The sequence below is a fragment of the Rhipicephalus microplus genome, unplaced genomic scaffold, assembly GCF_043290135.1.
Source record: "Rhipicephalus microplus isolate Deutch F79 unplaced genomic scaffold, USDA_Rmic scaffold_23, whole genome shotgun sequence".
NCBI classification, from domain to species: domain Eukaryota; kingdom Metazoa; phylum Arthropoda; class Arachnida; order Ixodida; family Ixodidae; genus Rhipicephalus; species Rhipicephalus microplus.
In genome coordinates, this window is record NW_027464596.1 from 2,966,101 (window position 1) to 2,993,378 (window position 27,278).

Consider the following 27,278-nt stretch of genomic DNA (forward strand, 5'->3'; position numbering starts at 1 on the left):
ACGTTGGCACGATCAACCGTCTGACTTCGAAGGCGGAAGGGGTAATCTGACTAATCTCCCGTATTTCCAACAGTCGGGGTGGTCTTCGAGAGGACAACCTCCTCAGAATTTTACGTGCATTCTTGATGAGCCACATAAGCTTTGACGCATCTGTGCCCATATAGCAACTCCATGAGAGAAATAAATTGTACATTCTCATAGGAAAAAGCATCAGGAAACTTCTTGGCATTCCTATGCGCACAAGCCCTGAAAACCTTATGAAACATCGAGTGCACAACACGCTTGAAGAAGCTATCGAGGCTCAACAAACGGCACAGGTTGCCAGGCTTTCGATCGCACCAGCGGGGAGAAAAAGTTTGGTTGGCACTGGAATCGACGCCTTGACGCTCGAAGTGTAAAATACGCACTTGATGATTATATACGCTCTCGCATTAAAGTGTGTCCCCTTCCACGAAATATGCATACACAGTGCAACGTGGGAGGAATGTCGCTCGAGCCTTCTCTCTTTTCGCTCAAGCTCACACCCACTCGTCTGCTTCATGCTTTGTTGATGCTGCCCTGTATGGCGTTTCCGGTCACTTCGCAGTAGTGTCCGTAGATACTAAGGGTCAAATTCTATCCTAAGCGTCTGTTGGAACCACTTCTTTTTACAAAGCAGTAGATACGGCCATTGCACTAGCTCTCCTTGATCCACAAAGGACTGATATTTATACGGATTCTAAATCCACTGCTAGGGCCTTCGCTTCTGGTTGCGTGTGCAAGGAAGTTTTTAGAGCTCTCGCTCACAAAAAACTCACCCACCACACTATTATATGGTTTTCTGCTCACCTTGGCTTGAAGGTGAGCCTTCCCAATGTCAACTAGCTAGCCCACTCCAAGGCGCGAGGCTTCACTTACCACGCCAAGACTTGTGCTTCTCAGACAGAAGAATCAGCTCCAAACCTTCATTTTAGGGGCATTTTGACTGCTTTGAACGAGATCACAAAGCACTATCAAGTACGCGTTAGGTCCTTTCCAATGCCACAGGAAACGTTGTCTAGGCCACAAGCAATCTGTCTTCGCATGTTTCAGACGAGAATGTATCCTAGCCTCGTGGCCTATTGCCATTACTCCGATGATTAGGAACTTCGTCCGTACTGGCACAATCGCAGTGCTTTTAACCACATGCTCTGGAGGTGCCCCTCTTTAAGAGGGAAAAATGAGAAATTCCTTAAATTCCTTTCATTAATTTCTCACGAGTCCTGTTCTCATACAACTACTCAAGGCTGTCCAGAAGGCCCAGATGTGGCGGTGGGGCTTGGCTTCCCCATTGCTACTTGCGAGCGGTCCGCGATCCCAACCCTATATAACGGGGGTTGCATCTTTCAGGACCCCAATAAAGTTTTTCATCCATCTATTCATTTGCAAGCCAGTGGTTATGGACTCCGGCGCAGCGGCAGCGGGCAACAACGGCGCTCGCGACCCGTGTTGTGTTCTCATAACTGCTTTCGCTGCAATAAGGGCTAAAATACGCAACACTTGCGAAATAATATTTACAAGTGAGCAGCATCAAGGCCCATATTCACAAAATGCGCTGATGTTATAGTTATTCACCAGAAGAAAATTGAGCCAATCCTAAAGTGCGACACATCAATAAAGAAAGCTCTTTTTGATTTAAGCATTCGGTATTTTGATGGTGGCACCACGTCCGTTTACGCTGATAGTAGCATTTTCTTTCGAGAGACGTTTTGTTGGCACTCGACCTATTATCTGACAGGTCATGCAAACTTGTAAACTTTGTAATGAAGGAAAAGTTAACTAAATTGTTCCACAAATAACATTCAATGAAAATTTGCTATCTGGTCAATAAGTGCAGTACTCTGCGTAGTCGCGACAAACACGGAAGAAAAAAAGTAATATCAAGAAGCGCCTTTGCTGACCTAAATAGGGTCGCTGAATCGGATCTTGTTGCTGCGACAGTATTTCTATTAAGGCACTATGCTAGGAGCCCGTTTGCTTAGACCTAATGTAAAAATATTGGTTGGGGTTTACGGGGCAATTCCACATTATAACTATGTAGAACGCCATAGTGGAAGACTCGAGAAAATTGTACCATCAGGTGTTCTTTAGTTTACACCTCTAGCTATGTACGCAGACGTCCACCAATTCCTGTATTGAAATAAAGCAGCTACACCACAAATTAGATCACGTGACGTGTGTGCCTGGACCTAAGTGCACGTTAAAGAACCACCGGTGGCTAAAAATATTCCGGCTTATGCTCTCCGTCATTTTCTTATATGATAGCCATTTCTATGCAAAGACAGCTGTAGGCATTGCTGAAGTAGTGTAATCATCACATCGTCTTCCACTCGGCCGATACGCGGTGGAACACGCGATCGGATCTGCTGAGTAAGAATGGCCTGATAGGTATCCACCACTTCGTTTGGCACTTGATTGCTCGAAAAAGACTGTGGAGCAATTATATATGAAATATCCGAATCCTCTACCAGGTTACTGGGCTCTGCGGATTCTAATAACATTATTGTGGCGATTTTGAAATTCCTTTCGTTCACTTGCGGTCAACTCTCCTAGCAGCTATCGTCACCGAGCTGGTGCTGTTTTATGTGACGAATAGATAGGGTGAATGGAAATCTTGATGCTACATAAGGGTTTATGTCCAAATGAGATTGCATCCATTATTTAGGTATAGCTTATTTCTCACAGCGAACGATCCATGTTGAAAGATCAAACACATTACATAAAGTGTTGCAATGCATCATGTGTTAAACAGAAGATACTGTTAGAGCTGATGGTTTGCGAGCAGATTAACCAAGGAGGCAATGCGCGTCCGTCTTTTTTTATCGTTTGAGAGGGATTGATTGATTGATATGTGGGGTTCAACGTCCCAGAACCACTATATGATTATGAGAGACGCCGTAGTGGAGGGCTTCGGAAATTTCCGCCACCTGGGGGGTTTGTTTGAGAGGGAGGGGACTTGTTAAAAGAACGGCGCTATGGTTTTGCAGGTGCTCTCAATTTCGGCGTGCGTCTCTTTCCTTTCTGGAACTCAAATACGTTATACAAAAGGGGGTCCCAAAAAAAAATACTTCAACAAAAGTTTACCTATTTATTCGCTGCCAACATCCAAGCTAGACTGACGACTGACCACAGCTTTGTCGTTTTTTTTTGGAGATCAAGAAGCGTACTGAAACCGCCACATTTTTTCTCTCCAAAACAGTCTACCGCTCTCGCCAATGTGCGGACCACACAAACAAACATACGAAAAAGGGAGTTTACATTCGTAGGATGCGCTTTATTCATGTTTGCGCTAATATACTGCGTGACGGCAAATTTTTTTTTCAGAGGGGGGCAATGCCACGTTCTATTTCCCAAGTTTTGTTATCGTCCCAAAAGACTACACAATTCTCAGCGCAAACCCCACCTGCAGTTTTCGAAAAGCTTCCGGACTGTAGTAGATCTTTTTGATAAGATCACGCCTACTCTGCGAACTGTACAGATTATTCTGGAACCTACGCCACCGCCAGTGATAACGCTAGAACATTCGACGGCGTTCATATAACACTGGATGGCCTCTTCGAGTTTAAGGTGATGCCTTTCGGTCTTTGCTCAGCGCCTGCAACTTTTCAACGCGTTATGGATACAGTACTGGAAGATTAAAGTGGCAGACTTGCGTTTTGTATTTGGACGACGTCGTCGTGTTTTCCTCGAGTTTCGACGAGCATCTTCGGCCCCTTGAAGCTGTACTTCAAGCCATCAAGACGTCCGGACTCAGGCTGAAGCCAGAAAAGTGTAGATTTGCGTACGAGGAGCTCTTGTTTCTTGGGCACGTTATTAGGAAGTCTGGAGTTTGTCCTGATCCACGGAAAACAGCCGCCATCGCTGACTTCCCGCCGCCCACTGACAAGAAGGCGGTGCGCCAATTTCTAAGCCTGTGCGCCTATTATAGGCAGTTCGTGAAAAACTTCGCCCGCATTGCCGATCCTCTCACTAGCCTTACCAAAGCCGACGTGGAGTTCAAGTGGGAAACGCCACAGGAACACGCTTTCCAGTAGCTTAAACATCGCCTCCAGACGCCTCTGTCACTTGCCCATTTCGACGAATTCGCCGAGACAGAAATACACACTGACGCAAGCAGTGTAGGTCTTGGCGCCGTTATTGTGCAGAAGGCGGACGGACTTGAAAGGGGTATCAGTTACGCAAGCCGATCGCTATCCGAAGCAGAAGCCAAATATTCCACAACAGAACAGGAGTGCCTCGCCATCATCTCGGCTACGTTGAAATTTCACCCCTACCTCTATGGCAGGCCCTTAAACGTTGTGAGCGTCCACCACGTCTTGTGTTGGCTAGCCACCTTGAAGAACCCTTCAGGTCGCCTCGCACCTTGGAGCCTGAGACTTCACCTTGGAGCCTGAGACCCCGTGACAATATGACATTACTGTCATTTACAAGTCCGGCAAGAAACACTCCGACGCCAACTGTCTCTGTCGTGCGCCTGTCGACCAACCACAACCCGACGACCCGGATGACGACTTCTTCTTAGGAACAATAACTACCGACGACTTCGCTGAACGACAGCGGGCCGACCCGGAACTTAAGGCCCTAATAGAATACCTCGAAGACAGGACCACCGAAGTCCCAAAGGTATTGAAGCGCGCACTTGCGTCGTTCTTCCTGCGAAACGGCCTTCTCCAAAAGAAAAACTTCTTACCGCTTCAAGCCAAGTACCTCCTTGTGGTGCCTTCAGCTCTGCCACGAGAACTCCTGCAGGCCCTGCACGACGATCCGACGGCAGGGCACCTCAGTGTTTCTCGCACGCTCACGAGGATACAAGAAAGATACTACTAGCCACGTCTTACCACCGACGTCACTCGTTTTGTGAGGACATGCCGGGACTGTCAGCGACGCAAAACACCGCCGACAAGGCCAGCGGGACTTCTGCAGCCAATTGAACCACCTTGCTTAGCTTTTCAGCAGATTGGTATGGGCCTACTGGGGCCGTTCGCGACGTCGACGTTCGGAAACAAGTGGATCGTGGTAGCTACCGACTACCTCACCCGCTACGCCGAGACAAAAGCCCTTCCCAAAGACAGTCCATCCGAGGTAGCTAAGTTCTTCGTCGAAAATATCGTCCTACGTCACGGCGCCCCGGAGGTCCTTCTCACCGACAGAATAACGGCATTTACTGCCGACTTAAGTCGAGCGATCTTGGCATACAGCCAGACAAACCACCGCTGGACGACAGCGTACCACCCACAGACCAACAGCCTCACTTAACGGCTTAACAAGACGATCGCCGACATGCTGGCAATGTACGTCGATGTCGAACACAACACGTGGGACGCCATTCTTCCGTACGTGACCTTCGCATACAACACGGCGGTGCAGGAGACGACGCAGATATCTCCATACAAATTGGTCTACGAAAGGAGCTCGGCATCGAAGCTCAATGCCATGTTACCCAACGTCACCGACGAATAAAACCTCGATGTGAGTGAGTACCTTCAATGTGCCGAGGAAGCGCGACAACTCGCGCGTCTCCGTATCAAGAATCAACAGACGACCGACAGCTGCCGTTACAATCTTCGACGACGCTTCGTGGAATACCAGCCCGGTGAACGTGTTTGGGTGTGGATGCCGATACGCCGACGTGGACTAAGTGAAAAGCTTTTGAGACGGTACTTCGGACCGTACAGGGTGGTTCAACGTCTTGGCCCACTTGATTGCGAGGTTGTCCCCGACGGCATCAGGAACTCTCAACGACGCCGATCGCGACCTGAAGTCGTCCATGTCGCGCGCCTCAAGCCGTTTCATGCGCGTTAACAAACTGAAACAGTGTTTTTTGTATTATTATTGTATCGTAATTTATTCATTGTACTTTATTGCATAAATGTTGTACCTTCAGCTTTAGTTAAAGCATCGGGACGATGCCTTTTTTCAGAGGGGGGCAATGCCACGATTCATTTCCCAAGTTTTGTTATCGTCCCAAAACACAACAAAATTGTCAGCGTAAACCACGCTGCAGTTTTCGAGAAGCTTCCGGACTGTAGTAGATCATTTCGATAAGATCACGCCTACTCTGCGAACTGTACAGATTATTCTGGAACCTACGCCACCACCAGTGATAATGCTAGAACATTCGACGGCAAGAGTATAAATGCCGACGCGCCTCGCCGCTGGTCAGTAGTTGATCGGCGGCCGACGCTCCTTTTGCCGCTATCAGTTGAAGACTGCTACTGTTATCGGACTTTCCGTTTACCGGGCACAGGTTTGCCCAAATAAACAGTTAAATTCCAACACAAAGTCTCCTGTATTCGGCCTCGTCATGACCCCGTGACATTATACAAGAAATATACGACATGAAGCATGCTTGCACAAGCTTGCAAACATTCTTTGGGAAGCAGCTGGCTAAAAAGTTAAGTTAATAGGAAACGATTTATAATTTACGCTAAGTAGCCTCACGCCATACACCTAATTAAACTTCGAAGGTTACTGTACTAACGAAGGCGTGCTAATTCAGCGCTCCTGCTCCGTTTTGCTTACATCACCACAATGACTATCCACCTTATTCATTCGTTAAACAGCCTCAGTGTTCTGAAGGATTTCAATTTATTACGATTTCTCGGCTGTGTTCTGAAGTCATACTTCAGTATGACTGCCTGCCAGAAGTTATTACAACTTTAGTACTCCGCGTTTACGTCAACAAAATTGTTGGTCCGTATATCAAAGTTGTAAGCCTCGGTGATATAAATGATTTGACTGCGTGCCTAATCTCGCACTATCTCTAGGCGAGACTGCGTCCACAGAGTGCAAGACTCCGTTTCGTGGCACAAAGAACTCGAGAGCAATCAACGCAAACGCAGGCAGTATCACATGATTAGCTTCACGTAAAATGTGGAGGAGCGCTTATCTTTTTTATTCTCGGCTCTTTGTTGATTTCCTGGCTGTCATCTCTTTGCGCCGTTGCGAAGCTCAGTGCATGTAACGCGACACACCTGCAACAGGCAGTTCATCTCATGTCGCCCCACAGGTGCTGGCGCCGTGCTCTGGAGCTGCCTGGTTTGTGCCGGTATTGTGACATTGCCTGCGTCGACGGACCCACCAGCTGCATAGGGAAAGCCCCTGCCAGCCGTGAAACAAAAGAAGGGAGAAGATTTTTCATTCCTGCTGCCCTACTTATGCCGTGGTTTTCAAGCTATCATCAAACTCTCTAACCCGTTGCAAATCAAAGCACTGTCCATACAATGGGAGCCGAAAACTCAGATCTGGCTGTTCCGAGCCAGTGTCTTCCTATGTCCGCTGACTATTTAGGACCTCGGCGTTCACCATTACAAGTTGGCCCACCCGAGTGCGCTAAAATGGAGAAACGAGGTGAGTTTCTCGAATTATAGAGACAATGCATGTATGTAGTTTAAGGAAAGGAGGGTTCGGCGTTAATGTCATGAAGTTGGGCACACTTGATTGTTAGCAACAGCACTAATTTGAGAGGTGAGATAAGGTGTGATGTCATGCTAAAATGCTTGAATTCAAGTGATAGATAGGAATAGTGCAATTCGCCCACAAGGTGGCGCTGCGGTGCGTCAGGCCCAGTGCAAATTTTGAGATTTTAACGCAGCGGACGAACCAAGTTCGCTTTCGTGTTTGCTGGATTTACGGCAGGGGTGGTGTGTGGCGCTCCTGGCTTTTTGTTTTCTCGCTTGTTGCATTTGCAACAGTGGGGCGTTGGAAGTGTCCTCGACTACTGCGTACTGTACGCACTTGCAAAAATGCCCAGGCAAATGCAGCTGGTTGCTCAAAGAATTAACTGTATTGTCAACAGCGCAGTTTTCAGTTGCTCCCACCACACAGTACGCTCAATGACGAAATGTTGCAACGGAATTTCGCAATGAGGCTTCTTGGCAGTGCGCCCGAAGGTTAAACTAGAACAGTGCGCCAAGAATGCTCAGCTGTCGTTTAGGTACAGAGCTCTGAATGAGCAGAATTCGTAACGAAGACCTGAACGAATAGGTGTCAGGTTACCGAGTTTGCAGGCCGCGCTGCTTTAGCGTGTGAGCACGCATCAATGAGATATGCTTGTGAAGCGCGCGCACACAACTCCTCTGGAAAATGATTTAAACTCCTACTAACGGTACATGAAAAACCCCGACGTTTCGGAATCGGCTTCGTTCCTTTTTCAGGGGGGACTGCGGCTGCGTAGCATCGGAGTTTTCAAATCACTCGTGGGGTGGTTAATGACGACCTCTCTCTCTCTCTCTCTTTCTCTCTTTCTGGTTTTGCCGTTGAGCGCAATTTTGATTGGAGTTTGAATCATTTCCCAGTTTTCATACCCAATCAGACAGACATCTGTCGAACGTTTACATTCAAGAACTTCTCTGTGAACTTTCATCAGTCACGATACCAGCGCGTTTTCCTTTAATGCTTACGAGAGTCGGAATAGCACAGTGACGTAGAGTTAAATCGCTCTTTAGCTTACACAAGCAACTGCTACGAGCGCGACCTCAGGCGTGAAAAGCACGAAGAACATATTGGTAACTTGGTTGTCGATCTAGTGAACAGCGACAAGGGCTGGGCACCACATTGTGGGCTGGGCACCACAATGACGATTCATACCTTGTCCTATCACTAACTTTATGGATAGCTATAAAAAAGTACACCTTTTTCCGCTAAATGAAATCATTTGTGATGCGAAGCAGCAGGTGTTAACGCCTACACTGGCGCTCATTGTGGCATTGCGGCAGGAGAGAAATCATGGGAGGCATAAAGCACGCAGGGATGTACTGGTGTTTCATAGTGGCACATGCCGATCACTGCTAATGGGCAATGAAAGATAGACTCATGTTTACACAGATACCCGCCGTCCGCTTTTAGTATTTGACGCGCACGGTACGATTTTTTACTTTTCAACAACGCGCAGGATAAATCTCCCACTGGCACCACTTTCGATGTCAAGATCCAGTGCCTATATATACGGGGTGGCCAGTGAACGGTTGTGAAGCGCAAGCAGTCGGTTTCTTCAGTAAAAAAAATAGCTATCAGACGCTTCCTGCGTCGGCAATGTGAAGTGAGAAGGGGGGAGAGTGTAGGAGAGGATAGAGAAGTAGAGAGGACGCGCAGTAAGGGTCGACACGCTACACACCAGAAAGATCTAGACCTTAATGTGCTTCACATCTGAAAAACCGCTCAGTCGCTGACATGCAGTGCATTCTAGATGTAGATGTAGATTCTAAATTGTATAAAGCCTGCCTTTCAATGACGACAGCGAACGATTTCACCCGTGGTTGCTGCATAAGACTCCTCTTGACGTAATAAATTATGAACCTCCGAGCATGTGTAAGTGTCTTCATGCTGCCGCGTCCTGATGTAGTCATCAGATAGCGCCAAAAAGGCTAGCCACCGTATTTTGCTACTTTGACGATGTACCTGCTGCGCGCGGGATCAGAGAGTGAGTTTGCCGAGTCACAGGGGTGCATCGCTCGTTGCAGTAATACGGCATAGCGAAAAGCTAGGTTGCATTCGTTGCATTGTCAACATGTAGTGACAGGCTGTTGCTGCCCGGCCAATCGTAGCAGTGCATACAGCACCCAGTAGCAGAGGAAGCTTCCAACGCTACTGCATTGTAGATGCAACACACAAGAACATGAGGGGCTAGGGAGCAGCAGACAACACCCCTCACATAAACACAGCAAAAACAGCGGGAAACATGGGTCTTCTGCTGCACGAAACCTCAAAAACGGCGCCCATCCCCGCGCAATACTGTAACACACTGCGTCTGAGTTTCAGTACACACTCCCTGTAGTATATAGTACATTGAGTGTTTCCTAATTCATACTATCCTGGCAATTTTGTGAAGTTGACTAAATCTAAATGTCAAGGAATAACCTTGACTAGGAAGCAAAGTATGCAGTGTCAAATTGTACTTCTTCAAGTAAACTAATAGATGAGAACGTTAAGGCGAACTTACTCTACTGTAAATCTGCGATTTACAGTAACAATAAAACTTACCGTTATTGTAAATCGTACGGTAGTGTAAATATATAGTTAATGTATATCGTACTTTTACAGCAATAATAAGATTTAATGTTATTTATGTCGTAGATTTGTGGTAATGTTTAATCAGCATGAAGAAACACAGATGTAACCCGGGTTAGAAATGTACTTACCATTCATTTCCCGCTGTTGATCACTTTGGCTTCATTTAACAGATAAAACAGAGAAACCATTCTTTATGGACAGTATACTTCGTTATGAAAAAGACGACAATTTTGCATTTGCGCAGGTTACTGTCATCGTACGCCTACAAAAGCTCATTTACCAAATAATAATGGCATGCGAAGGCTTCTGACAAAAAAACTCATTATTGAGAAATTTTATAGAAACATACATTAGAAAAACAGATGAACTAAAAATAAGAAATACTGTAGCTGAAAAGCTGCAGCGCATTCCTGTGTTTTTGTGGCAATATTGAATTATAATAATGAATAAAACAAGCACAACTACCGCACGTGCAGCAAGACTTTATTGATAGTTGTGGACTTGCGTTCTGAAGGGCAATTTATTTTTCGCGAGATTTGTTTACTTAAGCACGCGTGTATATGCTAGGCGTTCGTTCATATATAGTTTCTTTTTTTTTATTTTGTACATGAACAAGATCACATTGATCAACCGCTGTTAGTTTTTTTTTACAGCACCCCATATAATCTTAGAGCTCCTAGTAGAATATAGTTCGTGATGTTTAGTCGAACCATTTGTACAATATATTTTACAGAATGAATGTCTGAATGTTAAAGGATAAGATTCACGGATTATACCGGGGAAATGACGCATGATTGGTGTTCGGAGCTGTTTGATACCTTCAAGTGCTACTTTGTCAAAGGATAATCTGATTTTCATTTGTGCGACCAATCAGTAAAACGAGAAATTGTGTCATCAGTTTTAAATACAGCTTCAGAAAGTTTGCGTAGCAGATTTTTCTTTCGTGTTCAAACAATACGAGGCGACGATGTGCCATCGTGAACTTCAATCGAGGAATAGAAGTGGACGGCAAACTATGCGTCGCAGCACTCCGCTCCGGCGGAGGGCAACCGACGGCAATCTGCCACTGGAACACATACGCTGCCGCCAGAGCAAATGGCACGGGGGGTTCTAGCCAACGCCATGTAGATATCTGGCCGGCACACAGCCACCGTGACGTCACGCGCCTTGACTGAGTGAGCGCGCATGGGAGGCTGGAAGCTACTGCCACCATCGTCTTCCATGAAAAGATAATACATTCGCGGCAAGTTTTATATATATACAACAGCTTGGATTGGTACTGCTTTAACGGTTACATTGCGCTTTAAATTGTTGGTGATTTATTTTAAGCATTTATTATTCCATGCGGACGTAAGAAAATATGGTGCGTTATCGAATGCGAAACCTGTTTATAAGAGTAAAATTTGGTGACCAAACAAAGACGCGAAATGAGTGAGGTAAGCCTTATTGAATAATTTTAACAACGCAGTTCAGTAGATGCACACAAAGTGTTCCTATCAATTGCTAGGCTTCTGCAGTTTTCTCTGCTGAATGAGTGCGTTTGTTCTCTTGTGCATGTTTGCGGATTGGTGTACGTGGTACTCGTCCTAAAGTATTCGAGCTTGAAGTGAAGCTCACACACCTAAAAATATTTTACAAAGCGCTTTATCACACGTATTCTGCTCCACATGCCCCTACTTATAGAAGCTACAAAACAGGAAAATCAGTGAGGTATGCACAAGGATCCAAATTCAGTTGAAGAGCAGCAGCACATATTTCAAGGACAATAAATTAGGAGAAGGTACTAGAGACACATGGTGCATATATATGACATTGCCAGGAAATGATCGGAGCGGCTGTAAGAAATACTACATAGCATACATAACAGATGCGTGACACCGCGTACTATAGCCCTTCTTCCCTCATCTAAACAAAAGGACTGCAGGTATTACAATAAGCCCGAGCTGCTATGCGCAAAAAATAGCGAAATGTTTACCGACCATCACGGGATAAAGCCTGTTTCAAGTACACATTGCCTCGCGGCGATTATTGCTTTATTTTGATGTGTTTGCGGTGCGAGCAGCGGAACCTAAAACGTGGCTGGTTGAGCAGAGCTTGAAGCTGCGTCTACTTCATTTCGCCGTCATTTAAGCCAAGCAGACCATATCTTGGCAAATGCGCCGGTCAAAAGCACGAAATCTATGCCGTTTCCAGCCCTATCTCGGGACGATACGTTATCACCTGTGTGAACGCCAGCGCCGCTCATCTAAAAGTGTTCAATGTCAAGGCTTTCGCTGACAGTTCAAAAGCGTGCACCACATCATTTGACAGAAAGAACCGAACATGTTAATGGTGGTGCCTTTAAAAAAACAACTCAAAATCAAGTAGTATACCTTCGAATCACGGAGAGAACGCTAATGAAAAGACAGGAACCTTCGGCACATTGTCAATATCGGTCGCAGCTGGGCCCTGCCCCTTTGTGAGAGCATGCAGACGTACGCTACGCGGACATTCAGCGAACAAAGCACTTCGCATCACCTCGCAGCACTTCATAAACGCATCTTCGTGCAGTCGCCGGAAGACTCCACGACAGGCTTTGTCAGGCTTAACAATTCTGCGATCTCGAATGGCGGGAGAATGCATGCGTTCGTCTACTCGGCAGGAGACGAGTGTCAAAACTGAGTGACGTCAGAGGCCATTCCAGGGATAGTAAGCACGCCTTAATTATTTTCCTAGGTGGCATTGGGCTAGCGCACATCAGCTATAGAAGTGCATGCCCAGATTTGCTTGCGTTAAGCACCGTTTGCGCCTTCACGGGCAAGCGCAGAGGCAACGAGCGAGCTCTGGCAGCACGTTCCGTAAGTCACGTGGCATGCCACGCTCTGCGCACGCGCGCGAAGACTTCCAACTGAATCCACCGCTTTCAGCGGAGTAGAAAGAGCTGCTCCGAGGAGTATATCTGGCGGCAGAGCTGCTTCTTACCTGTGATGAAATGTACAGGAAGCACTTCCAGTCTGCCAATACAACAAACTTGCTCTGTATTTAGCAGAAACACTGCTGCCAGAAGTTCTGCGAATGTACCAGTGGAATTCACGATGTATGTGGCGTAAATTTAAACAGTGGTAACGCTTGTATCACCGTGCATGGAATGGTCATGTTGAAGCCAGACAAATTTGTGCTACAAAACGAAGGTTATTCGTAGAAACATTCGTAGTCATCCAGCTTTCGTTACCGACGGTATCATGTGGCACTTCATGTTTACTCATGTAGAAATGTGCTTTATATTAACATTGAAACACAGAGGTCGCACACCAAAATGCGCAAACTTATTCAGAATATTCAAATATGAATTCGCCTTTGCGAGGCGTTCAGAGTATACAATACAGTTTTGTTTGATTCATGCCACAAATAAGACGAGCAGAGAAGTGGAGACGACGGATGATGTGGTTGCCCTCCAAATGCCAGAGCGAGGCAAAGTCAGCGAAGCAGCAATTACTAAAGAAACAGTGCACCTGAGGAACGGTGTCGATGTGACATCTATTGTGTCTCTGAGGACATGCAGTATTTTGTGTGACAGCAGGGTTGCATTTCGAAGGCTACTTCTAATATCACTCGGGGTATCTGTGTGATAGTTGTTTTTGATAACCAATACTTCGTTACCTTTTTTTTTTGGAAGTACCGTGCATGAAATTTCCTTTAGATCCACCATCATTTGCATGTTGTGGCGATGTACTTCACTGCTTGTTAATTTCTTATTTTCGAAAAAAAAGATGATCTACGTTAGGCCATCTTCTTCATAAATGAATGTGACATTTCATATCATCACGTTGGCGCACGGCAGTACCTATGTGACTTTTTTGTGTATTAGCTGGGCCAACATTTATGTACGAAACTTAACACTTTGAAACATTTTTCGTGTTACTTTTTCGTCCCGTTCTTTTAGGATATCTGGAGCTAACACGAAAATACCTTAATTTAGATTGGCCTTTCTGCGATTTCTGTGTTTTTTTTTTGTATCTCAGGCAGGCTTATCACCGGTGATGGCTCTCGTGAGACCTTAAATAAGGAGTTTGTGCACCCGTAACATAAAAGGCAATATTGCGGGAAACATTCTACTTGCATTACATTAGCAAGACAGGCTAATGGCACGTTCAACCGATTTGTCACTGTGCTTAGCTCTTATATCATTTCATGAATGGATGCCCTTTCCTTAAGGCAACGAAAACGCTGAAGCGTTTTCTCAAGAACTGTTTCATCGTTTCATCGTCTGTTTCATCGTTTGTGATGTGAAACGTGAAACTGGTACGCGTCGGCCCAGTATGTACTTTCTTTTTCTTGCAGTCTATCACTTTACTTTTCTCCAGTCCAGGGTAGCCTAACAAGGCTCAGGCCTGATTAACCTCCCGGTCTTTCCCTTTATTCTTCCTCTCTCTCTCTCACTCTCTCTCTCTCTTTCTCATGCCTTCACTGCTCTAACAAATAAACTAAGTTGACGCATCGGCAGAAATCGTCGAGATACCTTTCTCGAGGCAAGACGCTGCAATGCTAGTGTTGGTGCACGCTTGGCACTTCCAGCGATACCTCTGGAGAGATCCTAGCCAAATGACTATAAACCTCTGTACAAGATCGATCCATCATGTGACTTCGGTTTGCCGCGAAACCTCATCAGGCAATATGAAACATGTTTACACCGCATCCGATGAAACCTTGGATATAAGAATTACTTAAGGAACAAAATCGGACTGTCAGACTCGCCAATTTGTGTACAATGTAACGTTGCACAAGACATCAATCACGTCTTATATGAGTAGAATAATCAGGGTTAACACTGGAATTGCCTCAGACTGGCTGGCTAAGGTTTCGATAGAAGGACCTATCGTTTTCAAAGGCGCCGTGTCATCCTTGGCGTGTTAGCATTAAAGGGATACGTGGCGCAAAGACAAATGCTAACTGCAACGTTGGCAAGCATCGCACGAGCGCCATTAAGTGAAAGCCACAAATTGTCAGCAATGAACGACCAAACAGTGTCAAAAACTGCTGCAAAGGCTGTTGTAGACTACATAAAAAGCACTGGACTAGATACTAGACTGTTGGGTACTATACTAAGTGGCTACTGTACGTACGCATCACCTCTTCCTGTCTCCATCATCACCCCTCATCCCTCTTTCCTTCCCCTTTCCCTTATCCCCTGTGTAGAGTAGCAGGCTAGAGCGAACTAGCTCAGGTCTACCTCTCTGCTTTCAAATAAATTCTCACTAGGTAGGTTAGTGGTGACGCCATCTCCTGGTGGTGGCGCGTGTCCCTGTCAATAATCGCCGTCTGAAGAGCAAAAAAAAAAACTATAAAGCAGAGGAGCGCTGCCCTCGCTTCTCTTCAAGTCAGGTGGTAGTGATTTAAAATTGTTCTCGGAGGGTGGAAAAATAAAAGAAAAAAGAAGATAGAAAAAACGCAAAGTTGGAGTGGTGCGCTGCAACAGGGGTTGGCCGCGTCAGACACGAATAGGCGAAAGAGCTTAAAGCTTTGGAGCCGCAAGACGGTCGCAGTGTCCAGCTACCACAAAGGGTTGCCGACGATAGTGGTGTACGTCTGTTCCCGAACACCTATGAATGGGACGCACAACAAGAAAGCAGATACAAACAGGGGCAGAAGCAGGCAGCGTACTTTTACACGCCAAGATGTCGAAGGTAAGCGATACTGAATGGGGTCTGAAGAGCGCTTGTTTAAAGGGGAAGGTCATTTTTTGAAACTAACACGCCAAGGATGGCAGGGCGCTTTTGAAAATGATAGGTCCTCCTACCAAAACGTCGGCCAGCTAATTGATTGATTGATATGTGGGGTTTGACGTCCCAAAACCACATTATGATTATGAGAGACACCGTAGTGGGCTCCGGAAGTTTCGACCACCTGGGGATCTTTGACGTGCACGCAAATTTGAGCACATGGGCCTGCAACATTTCCGCCTCCATCGGAAATGCAGCCGCCGCAGCCGGGATTCGATCTCGCAACCTGCGGGTCAGCAGCCGAGTACCTTAGCTACTAGACCACCGCGGCGGGGTGTCGTCGGCCAGCCAAGGCACATCCACTGTTAACCCTGATTATCCCACTACGCTGTTTCCATCTGCCGGCTCCCATCTAGATTTTGGACGTCTTCGTGAGTGTACGATCTACACATCAAAAAGACAGTCACTGAAGATGGTCTCAAAAATACAACAAGGGACAATTTTGGAGTTGCAAAGTATTCTAAGCCCATGACAGAACAGCTCGAGTGCATCAGACTCCACAAAACGCTCCTGATATTTTTACGGACCACAGTCCTGTACGAAACGTTTTAAATAGTGCAGTGCGTGTGAGTCGCTGTATGTGTCATGTGACTGTTATGCCTGTGCGTGACTGCATGTGCTTTGTGTGTATGACTGTATATATCATAGTCACGACCCGGCACCTGAAGTAGCCTGTCAGGCAAAAAAATAGGCAAACCTCGCCAGCTTTCCTTTAAAATAATTATCTCACTCTCTCTCAATAAGCTGATTGCGTAATGTACAAGAGTATGAAGCGTGCCCACAGAAACTCCATCGCTCGCCTCGGTGAAACAGTGGCTAGGGTGCTCGGCTGCTGACTAGAAGGTCGCACGTTCGATCGCGGCTGTGGCGGTCGCTCGCCTTTTGGTGGAGGCAAATTGGTATAGAGGCCCGTGTGATTTGCGATGTTAGTGCACGTTGAAGAACCCCACATGGTCGAAATTTCTGGAGTCCTCCACTACGGCGTCTCTCTTTAATCATGTCGCGGCTTTTTGGACGAAAACCCCAGATATTATTGTTAATATTAGAAATTTTATGAGAATGGCAGCTAGCCGCCAGACTAGCTAAAACACAGCAAGACACCGAATTCGGCGATTTTGATTGTATCTTAACGAGCTACACATAAACTAAAACAAAGTTATTGCACTTTTAGATCAGATAGACAATGCATGCTGTTTCTTTAGTAGTGTTATTTCCCAAAAAAGACTGTTCATTGTCAAAAAGACTGTTTCATTGTCCGAGGAGAGCCTAATAATGTTTGTGGTCTAAATCGAAAAACCTCCACATAAAAATGAGGGAGGCTGAGGACGATATGCGGTAACAGTAGAGGCTACAGATTTCATCCTTCTCATAGCAAAACGCGTGTTTGAACAAGTTGGTGCATACTTGATGAAAAAACAAAAAATGGTCGCTGTGAATTGAAGACATAGCCAAGAGGCACAAACGACAGGCGCTCAACTTTCAACTTTCAGCGCTCAACCTTTAAGTGCGTATATCTGAAGTTGAGCGCCTATCGTGAGCCTTTTGTTTAGGTATCCATTTCATAGAGCTCGTTTGTCTCGTTTTCAACCTTGTGCCGCATGTTCATACTGTGCTTACTGACGAAGTGAACCAGACATGAGCTTTTTTTTTGTTAACATACCTACAGGTTTCGCCATTGCCTTTATTTTTTTTTCAGTGTCATGGTTCGGCTCCGTGATCGCTACCACTGAAAGACATGTATCGCTTAATAAGTTCTTGCAAAGTTTTTTTAGAACTTTGACAGTGTCACTCCCAACATGCATGTGGTATCAGTAACATTGTGTAAGCACTACTGTAGCTGTACCTGCCATCGCCTAGCAACAGTCTTCACATTCACAGCAATCTTTACTCGATCATTGTGAAAAAAAGCACTGCCGAATATGCCCTACTACAGGCTCATTTGTTACCTAGTCATATGTGATACTCTATGCAAAGTTTCACACGTAGAGTGAAGTACAGTGTGAGCACCTTATCACATCCACTGTCGACGTAATTTGAAGCCGGCACATTTTCTCTGAACTGAGTAATTCATAAGGCAATAAACAACAATCTGTTCACCCGATTTCGTACAGCTTGAACATACTATACACTACCACTGTTTTTCAGTATAAGGCTTCTATTTATCTACCTGGTATATGGCTGACGCATGGGGTTTTTCACAATCGCAACTGTTGAGCTATTTACGACTTGGTGTGGGTATCTTGGAAATCAAGGGTCTTTTTTTTGTCCAGTTTTCTGAGAAAAAAAAGTAGAGTCATTAGGAGGGTAAGAGAGAAACGGCTAAATGAAAATAGATTCAATAAATAAAATGTCTGCAACCATACCTTGCCAGAATTTCGGCCCATGTGCTTGCTTTCAGTGATGACACAATCTCCGCTGACTTGAGGTAGGTTCAGCGATGAATCATCCAAGCGTGCATTGATTTGAGCAGTTGCTTGGAGGCTGCGGTTGGGTAGTAAGAGGAAAAACAGTCTTGGTTATTTTGGTAGAAGTGTGAACAGGTTTGTGATGCATGACTAAGAAGAATGTACATGGTAACACTGCATGTAAGAGAGGTAGCGTGGACGTAGTAACAATGCTGTTTTTGTGAATGTGTCTTGTGGATGGAATTTCAATGAATTGTTTTAGTGACGTTCTTCACAGTACAAAGCTAAGTAATTGCCCAACTTGACAGACTATAGGGTTTCTGTAAATGTTATATGCTCGATTGTAAATTTACAAAAAGTGTACGAATGCGTACATGTACTGGAGATTTATTTATTTATTTATTTATTTTATTTATTTAGGTACCCTAAGGGCCCAAATGGGCATTACATAGGGGGGGAATGATCACAGCTGGCGAGTGACAGTTAATTAGCTGATTGTTTATACGCGTGCTATTTCCGTCATAGAATGGTGTTTAACAACAGGAGAATGAGGTATCGATTTTTTTGTACTGTTTTGTTTAACGTGAAGATCCAAAGATATGTGCAGAAACTGAATGCCCAAAAAAGGGACGGTAAGAACAACGCAGTTATTGTCAGTTCGCAGCATGAGCGTATAGTAAAAGCCGGGGACAGTGCACGTTGTACAAGAGTCACATTATAGGTTGTAGTAACAGCGGTAGAATGGAAACGAGGTAACGCTTGAGACTCGTGGGTAGAATGTTGCAAATCCAAATTGCATCCACTTTATTGCAGTGCCTTATACTTTCATAATCTTGTTCCAAGAACTTTTAAAAGAACTTAAAATGCAATAACGAACATGAACATCACTGGTGGACGTTGAAAAGTTGGAACTCATGAGGAGTCACATTGCAAAATCTAAAAGTGCAATCTAAAGTCTGTGCGCTCTCAGAAATTTAGCAGGTGCTCAGGATCAATTTCCGACCACGCCGGCCAGGCTAACCCCACGTGTTGCAACGTCACAACCACTATCTCCACCACCGCTTGCATAAAACGGCTTTTGTGTGCATGCGTAAATCTGCCCAAAGCGCATTTCTTACTTTCTGAAGAAGTTGGCCACAAGCACCTACAAAATGTTCTTAATAGTGTTAGTTTTCATGGTATCAGAACCAATCGGGACGACCAGCATATCTTTCCCGCATGTTTTCGCAACTTGAAATCTGCCTATTGAAGACACGTTAATTGTTTTTGTAATCATGAAACTATCTCACACAATAATGGCTGCGTTGCTATATACTTGCAATCATAGGAAGAGAATGTCCAGTGTGTAGGGTTCTCGGCGTCTGTAGCGTACAGTCATCCTCCATTTTGGACATATTCTTGAAAATATGCCATCTATATAGGATACCGACGGTTCTCGTGCTCTTAACGAGCTGATTTGAAAAATATAACGATAGACAGTGGCAAGTAAGTCTTAGAAAACGTCCTTAGTTCTTTGCAATAAATTGAGACACCGTGCTCACATTATATGGCATTTACGCCAAAGTAAAAATGTTGGAAGTCACGCCGCAGTAACGGCAGCTGCGCTCTTCAGTTGAGTCGTATTGCCAGCGCAGGGTGATTGTAGAGCTAAGGAACAATGACTTCGCATTCATTTATACTAGCACGTAGCTATCAAGTGCGGAACATAAAACAAAAGGTAAAAAAAAGAACATTGCAATAGTGAAGGACTTGGTTACTAAACACCGTTCACAGAGGGAAGCATTTATATGTGTGCTTCGCTCTTTTTATTCTAAAATAATTATACGCCTTGGTGATAACTATCGTAAACGTCATGCGTCGAATTTCACCATTTTATTCCAGATTAACACCACATTCAGGGTGCCTATAGTCTTCCCGCTGATAGGCATATATGTCGTCCTTATAGCATATCAACACCAAAGTTATTCCAATCACTTTCTTTTGGGTGGCCCAGTACTTTACCACCCTCTTTTTTACTCATGTTGCTCAATGTTTTTGCTCTGTTTTGTGTTATCATGCAGAAGAGAAACGTGGCGTAGTTTGAGTAAGGTGGGCGAATAAAGGTAAAATTGTGCAATGTACAGCATGGGAGAAGAGATGAGCGAATGCAGCGTAGCAGCTGTGAGCCATCGCGCAGCAGATTATCAAGGGCACTGTATACGAACTACATTTTTTTAAGGGCCACCAAGCGTCATAAAAAACAGGCGCCAGGTTAGGCTCAGCTGCAGCGTTGGGATTGCGTCTAGTAAGTGCAATGAGTCGCTCTTCTTAGCATTTGTAGCATGTGTATACACCTCTACCAGCTCGAAAAATAAGGCCGTACTGTCACGGGAACAAAAACCTTTTTCTGTTAAACAAAACTAAAGAAGAAAATCACAGTTTTGTGACAAAGGTCAAACAATAGATTGAACTAACTGTAGTTTTATACGGTAAGAAGCAATGAAGGCTAGCAGCGAACTCGTGTAGCATCTGATCGCGTGTAACTGAACAAAACACAGGCGTAATTAAGAAACGCGGCCTGTGTCACGAGCGAAGCAATCGTCGGGCTGTCTATCAGTTCAGCGCAAACTTAGTGGTCACAATTAGGTATGCACTAAGGTAAAAACTTGGCGCTAATGCAGGCTAACACATCTCGCAGATAAAAGCACCCAATTTCTGCCGAAGAAATACCTTCCGACGCTGCTCTCTCAGCAATGCCCCCCATGGACCTTAAGTACGATAAAACACGGCCGGCCTTTTTCTTCCAACTTAAGCGGGTGTCGTCGGCCAGACTCTCACGATTTCACTCGACCGTTGAAAGTACGACACGTGGGACTATGCTATGAAGCTTATGTTTACATGAAACAACACGGCGACGGCAGCTAAAAACAGCCAATGTGTTCTACCGATGTGTATGTAACAGCTGCCAGAAAAAAAATGAAATAGGATAAGTACACCTAAAGTGCAACTTTTTATTTAAATTTTGAGGACTTAATGACCAACCTCACGCTCAAATTGCATTGGCGTTCAATCTGTGCTGAATGGTTTGCGTTAGTTAGCCTGTAAAATCTTCTTCTTCAAAGAGCTGGAACAAAAATGAGGGCAAAATAATGGCCGTTTTTTAGTGGATATCTCAAAATACAGAACTTTGTATCACTGGCCAGGCAGGTATATTCAATTGGTTTGCGGAAATTTGCGTTGTTTTACTTGTCTGACCGCAACAATTTCCAAGTGACAAATTTGGTTGATCTCTGGCGGAGGAAACACGATTACTGCTCCTAATTTATACCGCCTTCTAAAGCAATACACAAACGATAGATTAAGCATTCGCGTATTTGACTACAACATAACACGTAGAAGACGGACAAATATATGACACTTGGTCAGTCTCAAGCTGATAATTGCATGGCAAAAATTAGCGTGATTCTACGCCTCTTTCAGTCAGGTATTTATGACCACCTCTAGTCATCTATGCAAGACTTTGAAATGAGCGACAATGCATGATAGGAGGATACATCAAGTGCATAAAAAACACAGGTATGTGCACTTTATGACAGTTGTCATTGATTTTTAGTGCGGGACAACAAAAATACAACTAATAGTAGTTGATTGTGGAAAGACTAACCAAATGTGTTTTGCGCATTTTTATGTTTTCCTGCTTTCAAATTTTTACCACTATCAATCAGTACCAAAAAAAAAAAAATGCACGAGCTAATGATATGCCTAGAGGAGAGAAGGATATGAAAACAGAAGGAAATACTAGGAGATCAACTAAAACTATGACATCAGATTCGCTACCCTACCTACGGGCAAAATTGAATGAAAAAATACATGGAAAGAAGAGTAGATATTAGAGCAGGTGCAATGTATCTGACGTTAACAGGTACACGTTTAGTGGCCGATTGCATATATACTCAAGATGACGCTGTTCTTGTTTTATGTGTTCAATAACGAGCAAAATATTCCTCTCGTAAGCATGGAGAATTTTCCAGTTTGAAAAATGAAAGCCTCCTGGTATTTGACTTCTTAATTATATTGTCTTGTTGAATTTTGAAATTGAATCGTTGTAAACAACACGAGATGATCTAAATTTACTTAGCCCTTCAAAACAGCGTCCTTCGTAATCATGTCATGGTTTCGGGACGTAAAACCCAGGATATCAATATCTCTTGAGTCAGTATCTTGGGTCTCACCTGTATTAATGTATACAATGTTCTATACAAATAGATGGATCAGTAAATTATACAATTGTTTTATATATGAACAGCGCGTCTCGTAACAAATCACTCTTTGTTCATTCTGTTAAAAAACTAGCATTATTTCAAACATTTATGGGCCACGAAAATTAGGTTAATCTTATAATTTATCACTGGCCCTAAAAGTTGTTGCAGGCGATGGCTAGCCCACCAAACTGATTATGTTCCACATAAATTTGTGCGGCCTGTCAGAAAACTATCATAATTATTAACAAGTATGCGCCACAATTAGTGCAGTTCCGCTACTCACAACTTCCACTCTGTAAAGGTGGCCGTGACCTGCCACACAAATGGCTGCAAAGCAACGGCGTTGAGCGGAAGACCCTCAATACGTACGATGAAAGCACTATCGAACGGTAAAAGAAGCGGCGGTTGTGAGAATCTCTTGAGAGAAGACAGCGAAGCGACGGGAGCCCTACACCAACGAAGACGTACCCGTGAAATGTTCGTGACTGCATTTAAGTTCGCACCTCTCTGTGCTGAGAATCAACATAGAAACAACCTAGCATCACCTGGCTAAGGCTTAGAAACATCGTCAAAACAACCACATTAGTCTTCACATTATGCGATTTTGCTGTTTCAAGCATTGCTCTGTAGCTTATTGCAAGATTCGACAAATTACTTAGTGATGTAAGTAAATAAAGTTTTAAAATACCTATTTATCATTTATTTATTTATTTATTTATTTAGTGACTTACCATTGCTGATTTACCACCCGATTTGATTGCCGACGCCTTCTTTCTGATCGATTCTAGTGCGGCGACTTCATTCTTGGAACAACAGATGGTCCTAATATTGCGAGCGCTCAAATACAGCGTCTCTGGTTTCGCGACGTTGAACTGTATATTATTATTATTATTATTATTATTATTATTATTATTATTATTATTATTATTATTATTATTATTATTATTATTATTAATATTATTATTATTATTATTATTATTATCATTATTATTATTATTATTATTGAAATACGGAAATTAATACATTGAATCTTCTTTTTTCGTTCATAACGCAGTCGAAGCAAACACAAAACTGCCCACGTGGAAGCTTTGCCGACCTGCCGTGGTCGTTCAAGCCGGTGTGGCTTGCGGCCGCAAACAGGCATTGTCTTGGACTAGCAACCTGGATCAATGGGTCATAGGTGCTGCGTGCTTGGCCACGACGTTTATGACGGGTGCGACGCTACGCACTATAGGCTTCCTGTTCGTCAACTTCCTGGCAAAGTTCGAGACAAGCAGGCAGCAGACTGCGTGGTCCGTCAGCTTCACCTCGGCGGGTGTAGCGTTCTCAGGTAGGCACTAATGATTCCAAACTGAGCGGCATTAGCGACCACACCTACCTACGGCTCCAGCGTCACTGCGTGTTCCAAGGATGAACCTACAAGACAAGTGTGGTACCACCGAAGTTCGAGAATAACACAAGCCTTTTGTGGCTTTCCTCTGTATGCCAGCACACTCCACAACGAACAGTCAGGCACAGCAAAAGTAAAGAACACGGCTGTGTTCCAACTCGCACAAATTAAGCTATTGTTTAGAACATAATTTGATTCACCTCCGAAATGTACTAAAGTGGTCATTCTTCTGACCGAAGTCCATCGCAAGCGCTTCGAGAACTGTCGTGTTTCTGTGGGAATGGCGACGAAAGTTGCAGTTACGTCACGCGAGATCTGTAGTATGCGTTGGCGTGCGCAGGTTTCCCCTTCACGGAGAACAAAAGTTGATCGCGGCGTACCCCCTCCTTTTTATATCAATGCATGGATCTAACTTCGCACCCCCTCACTAATTCACAGCGCCCCCTCCCTATTATGTCCATGTGTCGGGCTGTGTTTGTTCCCCACCGTCGTAGGTGCCTATGGGAGTGGCCGCCCCCTTACCCCCTCCCGTGCGCACGCCTATCGTAGTGATGAGAGCGACTTTCGGAGACTTCCACCTTGTACTTACCTGGCCTGGCAAAGAATCGCGGCTGCTACATGTTTGTTTTGCAGGTGCATGTGCAGCACGTGCGTGAGAGAACGCCAGCGAGAGCAGATGATCATCAGCACAAGGTGCGTCACAACTATGTGTGGTCACCTGACCAAACATATTTATACGTCACACCCCAATTCGACGCCAAGAAGTGGAAACTGATAACTGTGGTCATAGAAAAGGCGATAACAATTTATTGAATCAAAATAATAAATCTTGATGCGCGCATAGTGGTTTCTGGAGCTACAAGAAACGCTTGCAGCGAAGAACGTGCAAGCCACCAAAATGGTGGCACTACCGCTTTATTAAAGGTTTTTACTTTGTACGTTTAATTTTTAACATTCTCGTGCTGATGGAACGCGTGTAGCAAAATAATAGCTCCCTATACGTGAGACTCAATCACCGCTGTGACAAAGTCATAAGGGAGGTTTTCACAGTGTAAATTATCCCGGTGACGCCAAGGGATGTGGGAATATCGAGTTACCGGACGATAGGATTATTATCTTATGACACTTCGTGCTACTGCGTTCATGGGCACGTTTGTTGTCGTGTAGGGAGAGAAATATTGGTACGGGAAGTATTTAGTAAGTTAACACTGCTCGGGTTAACACTGCTCGGGTTAACACTGCACACAGCGAACAGGAATGAAACACAACAGGCCAGCTATGACTCCGCCCCACAGCGACGTCGTCGTCTTCATTCATTCGGTGTCCTCTTGGTACCCGTGCCAGATGTATCTTTTGATATCATTGACGTTACCCTTGTGAGAAAAAACCACCCCGAGTCCATTGTGGTTAGAAGGGCGTGTTTTTGTTGTAAGGCTTCAGCCGACAAAATTCACAATGTCAGTTTTCACATTGGCAACCGTCGATCAGTGCGTGGTCGAGGAAATCTCGTAGGTGACATGTGTCATCTGTCACACAGCTCGGTAGGGCCCAACGTATAATTACAAAAGCATAGCGCAGAGGCCAACACGACTGAGCGAGAGCCAGGAAAGCACGAAATAGCACGGAGGAAAATCGGCATCCCTGTATCGACTCTTATAAAGCGTCCTTTGTACTGTCGGTGACGACGAGAACCGAGCGCGTGCTATTTATTGTACGTGCCATGACAGCATGGGTGACGGCAGCTTGACCGTGTGAAATGCTGGGTGGAGGGTCAGTCGGGAGGAAGGTGTGAAAATATAGTAAGGTATCACGGCCATAGAGAAGATCAAATAGTGAGTAGCCCTCAGTTTCACGATGCGACGAGTTGTAGGCGAAGGTGACGAACAGGAGCGTGATGTCCCAATCAGTGTGGTCGTAAGAACCGTACATGGGAAGCATGTTCATTAGTGTGCGGTTTCGGCGTTCGGTAAGTCCGGTAGTCTCAGAATTCCAAGAAGTCGTAAAGTTGTTTCGAGTACCACAAAATTGAAGAAGGTCTTCAAACACGTGAGAGTTTTGATACCCTTGATATTATTATCATAAACCCGCCGTGGTGGTATAGTGGATACGGCACTCGGCTGCTGACCCGCAGGCCACGGGATTGAATCCCGCCCGTGGCATCGCCATTTTCTTTCTGTAGAGGGGGAAATGTCTGACAACAGCGTGCTTAAATTTAGGGGCACGTTAGAGAACCCTACGTAGTCAAAATGTCCGGAGCCTTCCACTATGGTGTCTCTCATAATATTATGGTGATTTTGGGAAGTGAAGCCCCAACAACTATTTTCATTACAATGTGATCACAAACGCAACTCAATTATAATTCTGAAAGAATGTTCACGAGACATTCGTGCTCTTGCCATCGCTCTATAGCTTTATTATCGCAACCACTTGTTGCGATAATATCGCTTTATCGATGTTATCGATGTTATCGCCGCGTTGGTATCTAAGGTGCTCGGCTGCTGACTCTAAAATCGCGGGATCGAATCCCGGCTGCGGTGGCTGCATTTAAAATGGAGGCGAAATTGCTGTAGGCCTGTGTGCTCAGATTTAGGTGTACGTTGAAAAATACCACGTGGTCAAAGTTAATCGAGCCCTCGACTACGGAGTCTCTCATTATCACATGATAGATTTTAAACGTTAAACGTCACATATCAATCAATCAATCAATTGCCATTTATAATTCTCACTCCACAGATGCCACGTTATTCTCATGATTTTAGCACTAATGTGGCAACCACTGCGCACGAACCTGCGCAGCGTTGCCTCGTCACTGGTTAGGCCGGCGTGACACGGCCACTTGCTGCAACACGCTTCCGATAAGATACGGCACCCACGAAGCTTCGCCGGAGGCTTACGTCACCACTGGTAGCTATAAAACCAAAGCTGTCACGCTATATTTCATCATTGCTTCTTACCTCTGACGAGCGACCCGCCCTGGTGGTCTAGTAACTATGGTACCCAGCTGCTGACCCGCAGATCGCGGGATCGAATCCCGGCTGCGGTGGCTGCATTTCTGATGGAGGCGGAAATGTTGTAGGCTCGTGCGCTCAGATATGGGTGCACGTTAAAGAACCCCAGGTGGTCGAAATCTTCGGATCCCTCCACTACTGCGTCTCTCACAATCATATGGTGGTTTTGGGAAACCCCACATATCAATCAATAAATCTAATGAGCTCTGCGTCAGTATGCTCAATCTGATGCTTTTTCTATTGATGGAATAAGCAGTTATGTTTTCATGTTTGAATCTGCTCTTTGTCGAAGCGGCATCCTACATCTGGTGACCCGGAAAGCAAACGAACCACACTGCCATGACCGACCCCGAAGCCCAAGCCACATTTAGCCAGCAAAACTTCAACAGCAACTGCAGACCCAGCGATAGCAGCATAGCGGCAACATCTCCACAAAGCAGGCACTA

General features: G+C 44.9%; 1 protein-coding gene across 1 annotated transcript in view; it reads left to right on the forward strand.

The window, feature by feature from the left end:
• LOC119168640 (monocarboxylate transporter 13) overlaps nucleotides 1-27,278 on the forward strand; it is a 155,512-nt gene that overhangs the window by 81,624 nt on the left and 46,610 nt on the right. Inside the window, exons 3-4 of the mRNA XM_075883981.1 lie at nucleotides 7,028-7,368; nucleotides 23,489-23,764. Of these exons, the coding sequence (XP_075740096.1) occupies nucleotides 7,242-7,368; nucleotides 23,489-23,764 (403 nt within the window). The 5' untranslated portion in view covers nucleotides 7,028-7,241. The remainder of the gene's footprint in view (nucleotides 1-7,027; nucleotides 7,369-23,488; nucleotides 23,765-27,278) is intronic.